General features: G+C 31.1%; 1 protein-coding gene across 12 annotated transcripts in view; it reads left to right on the plus strand.

Annotated features, from left to right (window-relative positions):
• RhoGAP19D (Rho GTPase activating protein at 19D) overlaps positions 1 to 12,817 on the plus strand; it is a 62,616-nt gene that overhangs the window by 21,817 nt on the left and 27,982 nt on the right. For all 12 annotated transcript variants that reach the window (XM_015511325.2, XM_015511315.2, XM_015511318.2 and 9 more), the window contains one exon: positions 11,929 to 12,048. In XM_015511325.2, coding sequence (XP_015366811.2) covers positions 11,929 to 12,048 — 120 coding nt within the window. The remainder of the gene's footprint in view (positions 1 to 11,928; positions 12,049 to 12,817) is intronic.

The raw sequence follows: 12,817 nt of genomic DNA on the forward strand, positions 1-12,817 counted from the left end.
ATATTAATTATAGTTGTATTATATGACATGAAATTATCCTATTTTTGTGTTGTATATGACGTACATTGTATATCCAAACCTTGAAGTAGTCCATCCGGTTTCTCTTGTACCATGTTTCTTCAGTCGGGTCAGCGTTTTTGCGACTCGAAAATTTTGCGTGCATTGCCGTTTTTTATTTTCTACATTCATCCCAGCTTAGCGTTAATTAATCACCGTTTAAAACGCGAACCACTCTGTATTAATATTATGTAGGTACATTTAAAATGATAATATAATACTCTATAATCTCTTGTGTATTTTTAACTATACTATTCCAGGTATTATATTGTAATAATGTTATAGCTTTGTAATAGGATATCGTACGCCTAGATTTTATGGAATAAATGACGTTTTAAATTATTTTTTTTTTTTCAAAAAGTGTCGACGGAATCAAGAAAATGTTGTTTGAAAAATACGTATAGGTACCTATTTATGCATAGTTCATATTGGTACCAATGTATACCATTTTATCATAGTAATATGTTTAGTGTTTACCAAAGAACTATTAAACCTCACAACTTATAATAATAATATTATCGTTCGTAGATGATGGGTATAGTGTGTTTTATCATCCCACGACTTGTACTTGTCATCATTACGCACATTTAACACGGACGATGTGTTATATTAAACGACAAAACGTGTAGTCGGAGATTCGCGCATAAATCACACGGGTAACATCAGGCCGCGGTGACTTTTTTCTGAGACGACTTATAATGAGTTATTAAACTGAGTCGGTGGTGCCTATATAGCCAGTCTGCGTTTAGGGTGCGTGAGAAGAGAAGCGCAAATATATAAGAAAGATAAAAAAAAAAAATTGGAAAATAATTGATCATCTCCGCGTACAATGATAATCATAATTATTGTCGCCGAATCACGACACCATTATTTTACATTTTCACACTGTGTCGGAGACGCCGCCGCCGTACAAACGGATATAAACGGGTTTTGTCGTTATCTGGCGTATTAAACTGATAATATTTTGAACAGTTATTTAAGAAAAAAAATAAATTTATGCACTTGCAGGTAATCACACTGCAGTGTAACGAACATTTTTTTTTCTTTCACAGCAGTGTATCTCTTTTAACGTTAATTTCGTTGAAATACTTTGTTTTATTATTTGAATAGGTACGTTTTGGTTAAAAGCATAATAAACACAAACACGCGAGTCGAATGAACAAGATAAAACATAAAATATAAATTTGACTTATATAACTTCGTTTATGAACATTATTAAAAATTGTGTTCGTGTTAGAGTACATATATTATTGTCGATGAATATTTTCTCTAGTATACCGTTGAAATGTGTGTCTTAAAACGAATTCAAACGTTTTGGATTCTGGTTGGGGCAACGATGAATGTAAATATTGGTTTTGTTTCTTTTTAATTTCATTTAAATCGATAAATTTAATAACATTACCTATTGCCATTCTCTATTATCTAATAATATTTAAGCAACACTGATATTTGGAAAACTCGATTTTGTTTGTTTATATACTTATATGATAACAAATTTAAGAATCGCATATAGAGCAGCTCAACCAATCAACATATGTTTATATTACCTATTATTTTCTAGATATTTTTGCTCTTTTTTATGAATGTATTATTTCGACCCCCCTCCCTATATACGCCACTGTGTATCACGTACCTTTTGTAAACCGTGTAGAGGGCTGCCGGATGTTGTAGCGTGGTGTGCAGTAATGCGCCATACTTTGGGCTTGGGATTCACCTTGATGTTCACACACACATGTTTGCGTAAAAAACCGAACGAAAACCATTCGTGCGTACCATGTAATAAAATGTATAAAAAAAATAATAATAAATAAGCTTCCTGCCGTTATTTTCGTCTTGACACAGTTTCGATTCGACCGCGACTTTTGTGTATGATGCGATGCAACACCGTCGTCGCATTAAGCACCATGACAGCTGAGTTTTCTCGTTTGGAACACAAAAAAAAAAATTACCATAAAATTCGTATGTATGTATGTATGTATGTATGTATGCGGCGTGTATTGTTGTTGTTATTGTTGTGTTAGGTTAATCAGAAACGCGTGGTCCGCTCATTTTCGCGCGAAAATCTGCAATCGGAGCGCAGAAACGGCGGTGCCGGAACATTGCAATTTCATATTATTCAAAGCGGAAGTTCATTATTTTACTATAATACGCACCACGCGGTCCCGTTCTTCCGGCGGCGGTGACACGGACCGCGATTTCAACGCCCGACAGATGGGCAGGTATATAATATACTGCCGTTACAGTTTATATTGTGTCATTATTTTAACACCTGTGCGACATTATAATATAACAGTTTTCTTTTACGGATAGAATTGATGGTATTACGCTTCAGTCTTGCTACGATTATATTTCTCGTCAATTTTTTTTTTGTCATCAGTCGAGTTTTCATTATAATACAACAGAATATTGACTATTTATATTAATTATTTTTTATAAATCAAGTACCGTTTTTGTTTAAATACATTCCATCGACATCTGCACACGATGGTGGGATGACGTGTGCCGGCAGTAGGTATACCTTATTTCAACTAAATATGTATAATAATTTTCGTGAATTATTATAATACGATATATTGTTTGACACGATTTCGCGGACTTCCGTTATACGTGCACGACAGTTATATTGCTATAGGCCAAAAACCGTGTCCTCCTTTTCGATGTCTGTCAAAACCTCTCATCGTTGTCCGGTAGAAAAAAACTTAGAGCAATTCTGCCGTTCTCTTTATTGTTTCTCGTTTTTCGATCTTTGAATTGTTTTTGTTTTTATACGCACAAAAAGTTTGCATCAACTGTCACCTGCCGTTATTATGGTGTACCTGCAGTGTATGCGCTATTGGGCCCTATAAGATATAATTTAAATATGTTTCCGTCACTTGCCTGCACCTGGCGCTCTCTTTTCTCTACTATTACAACTCGCTTTAATTATTCCATTAGAACACACATCGAGCATCATATTTTTATTATGAACTGTAACATATCTATAGTGCTGCGAATGCTTCGTTATTTAAGCGAATGTGGCCGCGTCATTGTCCCAAAAATAATATAATAATATGCTAATGTCGTGTCTGACCTTCGAATCATATACTTGTCAATCATCATGGCGTGTGTAGTATTGATTCAAATTTTTAGTTTTATTTCATGCGTGTGTGTGTGCAAGACAAACAAATGAATACGACTAGCTTTTTTTTGTCGATCACGAATTCGTTGAGCGTACCTACCTGACATTATATACATTATACATTATGTAGAGTAGCAGCAATATGATATATTTAGCTATTTAAGTATATAAACACGAGTTCCGCGAACTGTGTGATAGGTATACATATATAATATATCTATTAAATGGTAATTACATACAATTTTAGACGCCGAACATAAAATTAATTTATTATTATAATTATAATTTTTGTTAAATAATAAAATACCACCGTTACGTTTGCGTAGGTCGTGATAATACGTTATGAATTCTCAAACTTTAAGTACAAACCGTACCTATATACAAATTTGTAAGAATAGGTACAGATTTGTTCTTAATAAGTGTATAGTTGCAACAGGTACAAAAAACAGGATTTTGCTTCCAAAAATGTTGTGATAATTTATTTTAGTTATGTATATAATATAGTAACTCAAAAAATATTTGTTTTGAGTTACGCAATATGATTTTTATGGTAAAAGTCACGTTTTTCATTCGTGCAGTACGGGGTGCAGTATATATTTTTTTTTTACAATATTATAATATATGGATATGGCATCCTGCATAAGTTGTAAGATTGGATACAAAATATGACGTACGACTAGTACTTATATACTGCGACAGGTGTTATTCACTTGTAATTTATTAGGTGCGCATAATATGTGCTAAATTCATATACCGACAGAATCAAATTAAAACCTAAGTACTAATAAATTCAGTTTTTTATAACTTCTGCAAGCAAGTAGTTATAATACCTATGATACATAATAATATTATAATATTTATAATATTTATAACACCAGTCCAGTTTATTTTTTTGGCATTCGGCAACCACTCTGCAATATTGTAGAACAATAATATTGATCTAATCGATTAATTGATTAGGACTGAATATACTACTATATATTATATAGTGTTTATTTTAATTTTTAGCATTCAGTCCTAATCAATTAATCGATTAGATCAATATTATTGTTCTACAATATTGCAGAGTGGTTGCCGAATGCCAAAAAAATAAACTGGACTGGTGTTATACCTATCTGACAATCGTATAAAATACGTTCGCATCACGTGCTAGCCCGCGTTGTCTAATAATTGCAACTCCAACATTCACTCGTAAATTAGAAAAGATTACTGCTATAGCTATATAGAAAAACGCATTTAAATAAATTGCCTCGCCACTGTTCAAAATCGATAATTTCTACTATACATAACTAAAATTAATTCGTTTTTGGAAGCAGAACCATACGAGTTTACCGGTCTCGGTGTAATTCACTCTTTACTGGACTGCAATTGTAGAGAGTAGAGACATCTCACGAGTAGGTAGGATAACATATATGGATAACTGATAAGTACTATGGTGAAATTCAAACGATTTGAAAAAAGTTTTGCCCGTCACTGTTTTCATCTATAGATTAATTGATATAAAGCAAAAATAATATAAGAGGTTAGGTAAGAGATACAATTTAATGGCATAATATCTTCGTGAATATTATAATTATTTTATAGATGACAAATATTGTCGTCTTGAATAGCCAGCCCCATCAACCTAACAAAGACACTGTGTACAGTGGTGCAATACACCACACACGGACATTGGTTTTTATTTGCGTACATTTTATGTGTATAAATAAATAATTATAATTAGGTATTTAATTCATTGATGGTAAAAGAGAAATTCGTTAATTATTTTTTTTGTGATATTCTATTGTTTTTTTTTTTTTTTTTTTTTTTTTTTTTTTCATGGACTCTGCATTGTCGTTGTTGCTTCGTGATTGTTTGCGATGGAGATAACGGCGACGACAAATATCAAAAAAAAAATAAAATATTATTTAATTTATAATTTTTTTCTAATAATGAAATAATAATAATAATATGTAACGCTGCTTGACAAGACCGAATCCACCACGGCACCACCGAATACCATCGAGTCGAGTTATTGCTGGCTAAACGTTGATTTTTTTCCGCATGTCAGTAATCATCAGCCGCTGCCTGGCCAGCAGCCGATTTATCATGAACGGCTATTGAGTGGCTGCCAAAATACATTAACGTATGTTTGTGTGTGTGTGTGTGTGTGTGTGTGTGTGTGTGTGTGAAATCCATTTGTGTCAAAACTCGGTTGCGAGCATAAGTAATGTTTTTTTCAAAATATGTTGTCTTGTAACCGTCCATCGATAATTTGTTTTACAAAATTATAATATTTAGTATCGGTTTTTTTAATACTCTCGATGAAAACAATAATCATTTTAAAAACAGATTAAAAAAGCATTATTATGTATCATTTTTGAGCGTTTTGTATAACAATAATTGCCGTGCAGGAATTCGCGAGGTTATTCGATGAAAGTAATTTAAAAAAAATATATATATATACATACTTATTATTTATATGTACATAGTAATATATTCTTTAACTAGGTCACAATTTAAAAGCCCCCTTTATATGATAAAATCGAACACCTCGGGATATTCTGCGCGTAGTTGAATATTATTATTGTGTATATAGCCACTCCACATTTGTGTGTCTATCTATATTCTATAATATATTATAATAATATTGTGTCGGGGAACGCGCGTTCAAGTCACCACTTTGCATCGTCCACAATCGTGCAAATCGTGTTCATTATAATATAATAATATTATTATTATTATTATTCGTATAGTTATTTTACGCTTTAGCTATTAGGTATAATATTATGATGGTTCGCTGCTCGTTTTTACTTGTAACTATACAGAAGATTCGAGTTAAGTAAATCCGTATTGCTTACCCATTACTTAAGGTATACGTCATGTTTAATATTATGTTTGATAGATACTCACTACTCACCATCATAGGTGTACGTATTATTCTCTAATCTCGAACATAACAATATATTGATATTTGATGCAATTTATTCTGTTGTGTGAATGTAATTTTGTAAAAATTCATTAGATAATAATTAAACGTACAATTTATTATTTCATTAATATTTACTATTGAATCATACAATTCTAGGTATTGATCGTAAACGACGAGTACATTATTAAACGTTTAAAATTCTATTAAAATTTATATCAATTATTATTATGAGCCATTAAATTCTCGAAGAAGTTGGATATTATACTATTAACAAAATATATTTTATTCTTCGGTGATTTATGTTTATAGTAAACCGTTCCTACTTCTTTGTATTGCGTGGAATTTGTAAAATATATTCGGTGCATATATAGTTGTATAATGTATATATAGTAGCATTGAAAAATTAATAAATAACACTCGTCTTAAATAAATAATTATTTTCTTAAAGCATGCATTACTTCAAATATATATATTATATACGTATACTATACTCGAATGCCTGTCACAGCACGATTATAATCATTTTTAATTTAATTTATAAATTATTTTCTCAAATTAAAAATGAATGTAACCATCTGACTATTATACTTCCTCTTTTTCATCAATGTACTAAACTTTTTTTTTTTAGTCATAACACACTGTGGTGTATACATAAGTCTAACTTCACAGTTACTGCATTGGGTCTGGGTGTGAACCGTGCATATCCGCGTGATTTAAAATAAATCATCTTTGTTCACTTTCATCTGACTCATTCGTCTTCCGCCACGACTCGTCCGTCTCGATTTAATTACTACACGCGTAGTTAAGCACCATTTCCTATTAATTATTAATGCAATTGCACGTCGATGTAAACTATTTTTATCCATTGTTTTGTACATTGTACCTATATTATAGTCAATAATAACGTATTACTCGCCAGTGTGACTGTGTGAAGTCGAAATCAAAATATATTCCAAACTCTTCAAGTTTCTATAATCCAAATAAGTACTTTTTTTTTCATGTCTAAGTCGTTTGCACATCGCTTGGACTCCATATATTATAAGGTTCTAGAGTAAACGATCTGGAGTAATAACGTCCTTTATCAAGTGATATGGTTTTTTCTCCGTTTTTTTTTTTTCGTAATCCCTCATAAAATATGCTTATTATTTTCGTAGTTTTATGAATAGTAAATGTTCATATTTATTTCTAATAAAAAAAAACTAAATCGATCTCATTAATGTTTATTGCTACCTCAATATTATCATCAGCAACACGTTGCACGTATAAATTACATTTAAATATGTATAGTTCGACCCGTCTGGTATATATTGTTCGATGTCTTGTTTAATTATTAATCCGTAAACAATATCCGTATACAAAACAGAACGTATTAAAATCTGGTTGTAAATAATAATATTATATGATATAAAATATTTTTCATTGGCTGTGATTTCACGTGTGGAGCAAAATCCAAGCAAATTCGATTGTACGAATCGTAGTCGAATGCCATTTAGGTATTTCGATGCAACCGGACATAATGATAACGTAGTGTACCACCTGTCGACTGTAGTTGTGGTCGCGGTTTCGTTCTCTATATAATTATTAGGTTATTATTATTATGAGTTATAATATTATCATGTACACACGTATATACCATTATATTATTATCATTGTGTAGCACATTATTATATTTATATTATGCATCTTTCCACTAGGGTAAACGTGATGCCGACGACGGACGTGTGGTCCGGTGTTCGTTGTGTAGCGGTGACTATTTTTTTATTTTATTTTTTTCTAGAGGGGATTTGGCGAGAATTATTGACGAACGAAATGAACAATAATAAAATATATTTTATTACAGTGGAAATAATAATGGAAATTCCGTGCGATTATTTGGCTGGTCATCAGATTAAGGAATAACGCTCGGCAGGCGGATTGGTGCCGGTCGGCATTAAGCTGCATAATAATAATATTATAGTTCTAATTCTAATATTATTATTATACACTCGTCCGTTTGAGTGCATAAAGTACGTGTGCAAATCAAACTATCCTCCACCGTCGCCTCCGCCGTCGTGTGATAATAATAAAAATAGTGAAAACAACCGCGTGACAAAATAATGTTATTGTACACCACTTCCAACGTGCGTGATGCGCTACCACGACAATATATATAATAATAATATATGTGTTAAAAGTATAATTTCACCGAGCACGCTTTTTTTTTAGTAATTTATCAGAATTCTGATTTAATGAATATCATGTGGTGTGATTCAGACTTTTTTTGAAAATTATAATGTATCTTGATAAAAAAAAAAAACAAATGGTTAGTATTCATAGTTTTGAAAACGATTTTAAAATATGTAATCCATAGTATACAATGTTAAGTAAACCAAAAAATTATCCGATACCATAGTATTCTGATTAATTAGTTCAAAGGGATTGTCATTAGAAGAAAAAAATCGGGTGAAGCCACAGAGCACTCCTTAAATCGTATAAAAAAAAATTTAAGATTTCAATCTTGGTTAATCTAGTTTTTTTTTAAGTATGGACTTTATAACATTATAATACCTATATGCATAAAAATTAAAATTCGAAAAATTATTATTTCATTAAACTCATTATTAACGTAAGTATTATTAGAGTGAGCATGCATGGTGAATCATTCTGTGCATATATTATTATAATGAATTGTAAGTAATATATTATATTAATAATATTATTATAACGAACGACACGCTGCGGGCGAGTGCTCGAGTCGCTCTGGCCAGAGTTATATTTATGACAACTACAACTGCGTGTACGTGTGTCAGACGACGGCAATGTGCGTGTTTGTGCGCACACGCTCGCTCAGAACTCTTGGTGTTATAATCATTATAATAATAATCATCTTCAAGTTCCTTAACATTGTATCTTAACAAAAAACTAATAGCCTTTGTTGTTGATGTTTTTTTAGTTCAATAAAAAAAAAAAAAAATAATCATCTTCAAGTTCCTTCGTTTTATTACTGTTGCTGGTGGCTTATGATGCGACTGAGTGAGTGACGTATAGGCAGAGACGGTCAACGATACCTACACAGTAGTTGTTGTAGTAATGTCGGTAATGATATTATTTATTTTATAATTTAACTATAATATGAGAGTACTCGATCGTTGTCGTGTCTCCGTACAACAATATAATGTAGATCCCCGCTTCCGGCGGATATTATTTCAGTCGTACATTTTATTCCGTTCTTTTTGCTGGAAATTCATAGCTGTGCTAACTGTCGAAATCAAATCCGTACAATATAATATTGTCGAGCAGAAGATATTGCCAATGATCATCTAATGCGTTTATATTAATATTATGATTTGAAAAGGACAAAAAGATGAGCTATACACCGGTAGACTAAAAATGAGAGAGATAATGATGGAAATACGAAATGAATTTAAGTTCCCGTCCAGCGGTGGAAAATCATCCATGCGACGTGTAAAAAACTATATTGACGATTGTGTACAGATTTTCTTACCACTTTAATCACTTTAGTCGTCATCCGTTCGTCGTATACGTTTGCTCTGTGCGACGAACGTTCACTCCATAATACAAACAACGAGATCGATGATATTTTTTATCGTCGACCATTGACTACAGCGATTATTTACAGTGTTATTAATTATGGGTATGACGCCGCTTTGCTTATTTATTATCATGAAAATAATATTCTATTTCTAGGGACACGGACTCTTAAGGGGACTCGGTCGTTAACTCGTTAGACATGCAGTTGTTATTGATAATATCCTTATTTTTATACGTCTTTGTTACGATACCAAAAACTATTTAGATGTCTTTGGTTTATTATTATTTGTATTTTACGATATTATTTAACACGATATATCTTAGATCATATACAATGGATGAAGCCATCGGGCTAATTCTTGAAGTCAGAATAACCCAGAGCCCCGACTGTTTGTGCGCATGCGCGTAATATTATGATTGGTTAAAAAATTAACACAAAAAATAATATGATCATAATATCATACTTATAATATACTATACTATTATCAGTCATTTACGCATGCGCAGTAATAACCAAGGCTCTAGCGTTTTCAGTCATTTTGGCTTCAAATCTAATACACAAGCATATACCGAGTGGCTACATCCATAGTATATTATAATCTAAGCGATATATTATACCTATCAACCTTTAACTATTTTAATTTTTAAGTAGGTATCTATTCTATTTGAATCGCGAACAGTAGTTATAGTTTATCAATATACAGTTTAATGATCTGATTAAATTACCAGATTATAGTTTAAAAAAATAAATATTAAAATGTTGAATAATTTAATCTGGAATAAGATAATTTTTTACTCTGGAAAATGGAAATCAACCGATGCGCGGATTAGCTTGAATTCACTGAGATCCATTAAAAAAAATGTATACCTGTACTTCGTGTGAACCTAAAAAAGTAATAGAAAAACATAGGATTTTATAAAAATGTTTTCATATTGGTAGCTACCATAATAAATAAATAAGTGTTTGAAAGACGAAATTTATTGAACACGCGTTAACTTCATATATCGAAATATTATAATTTGATGATTATTATGCAACGTATTATTTGTGGTAAGAATCTAAAATTTCATTTCCACCCTAGGAAAATAATATATAGGTATCAAATATAATAACGCCAAAACACGTAACTGGTTTCACAATATATGCGAGCGGTGACATAATAAAAAATTCGTTTATCATTATTCATTTACCTGATTTTTCTCATCGATGCATTGAATATTTTAACGTCACTATCATACTTTTATTATATTTGATAAAATCGATTTTGAAAGATTAAAAAAAAAAATTTTAAATCTTGTGTTTTCAACTATATACGTTCACTTCGCATTAGTGTGTTTGAAAAACAAAATGTGTTGTTCGTGGAACCTTACACGGAAAATAATTAGATCTGTACAGAGGTTTCGCTGTTTCTGTATCATTCGATTGGGTATGATATTCTGTGCAAGAATCTGGTCTCGGGACTCATATTATTCATATTCGTCCATAAAAGGACAGTATTCCGTTGCACACCTCCGATGTAATAAAATAAATGTTGTATTTGCTATACATCGCGATCGCTATCGATCAGTAAAATGCGAATTAATGACATGTATTCAACATTTATACGACATTATAATAATTATATAAAATATGCGGCCTGAGCGTGCGTGCGAGATCATAATATTAATAAGTATACTGAATGTATTAATATTGTCAAAAGTTGTTTTGTATGGTATAACCGTGTTTGGCGAGACAGTTAAACAAATTTGGTTTTAAAATGCATACAACCATTATGCGTACATTGTTTCTATATGGATGAATTATACAGTTTAGGTAATGTGCAGTCTTCGGTTGTAAATAATAATTTTTGCACGTGCAACGTTCAATTTTATAAGAAAAATCAAATCAAACTGTAATAATATTATTATTAATATTATTATGTGCATGGAAAAAAATCCATCTTAACACTTTTGAAGACTCTAATAATATTTAGTATTTTCTACTACCGCTTCAATTAATATATTTTTTTAAATGATCACAAATGACCCCGTGCATATAATATACATCTCGCAGACACCAAGAAAAAGCAATTACGACGTATTATTGCCAATATTTTATTCCCATTATATTATATATTGTACCCAAACACTACTGTGACATTTCAAGGCCCGCATAATATAATATTGAATAATATAGCTATATGATCGTCTTCTGGAAGAAAATTGTTAGTTACCATTTATTATAATTATAATATATATTGTACGGATAGTATTTTCCGTGTGCAGTTTGAAACGATTAAGATTTTGAATTGTTTTAATTTCAATTTTACAGGGCCAAAACCGTGGAGAACCTAGAGCTGGTGGTCCCAGGTCGCTGTTTATACGCAGATCAGAAAATGGATTCGGTTTCACGTTGCGCCACTTCATCGTTTATCCACCCGAATCGTATCTGGTAAGTGCAATAAACACATTTATATGTCATATAAATTATATAAGTACTTATAAATACTCTAGAGAATTACCAATTCAATTAAATTAATCATCTAATACGCAGAGCATATTTTAACGTATAAAGTACGTGGCACTAGACTACTAGAGCCCCGCAGTGAAAAAAAAAGTTGAGATTGAAAGGTATGTCTATCATGTCCATTTAAAAGAAAATTTTACCGATAGGCAACCTAGTAAACATTGCTTAAAATATGCTCTGCTTTAATATATAATGTGTAACGTCAATATATAGAAAACATACCTATTATATACCATGATAAATATAATGGTATAATATGTATCTGATTTGAACTTTTTTTTTTAAAAATACGTAATTTTTCTTTATAATTTAATATTTATACATTGCCTTCATTGACCTTTTTATAGAATAAATTCTAAGTAATTACACATTTAACCTTGACCAGATACTAACGTCCAGTATAGTAGTAACATAAACACGATAATTCAATGTAGATACAGTTAAAAAAAATCTACTGATATTTTTACACTGTACAAGAAATAGTTTACTTAACTAATTCATTTTTCACTGCATAGTATCCAATAATTTTTGATGTTCAATAAATAAATATATGTTAAATATAGCCATGTGACTGTATAGTTTATATTATGACTTATATATAGTAGGCAGCCAACAGGTTTCATCGGGCGTGTTAAATTCAATAATTTTAACTAATTATTGAATTCCAGTATTACTTAATTTTAATATTGAACAA

This window comes from Diuraphis noxia, unplaced genomic scaffold, assembly GCF_037042655.1.
Source record: "Diuraphis noxia isolate RWA-SAM2 unplaced genomic scaffold, SU_Dnox_SAM2 contig0003, whole genome shotgun sequence".
Classification (NCBI taxonomy): domain Eukaryota; kingdom Metazoa; phylum Arthropoda; class Insecta; order Hemiptera; family Aphididae; genus Diuraphis; species Diuraphis noxia.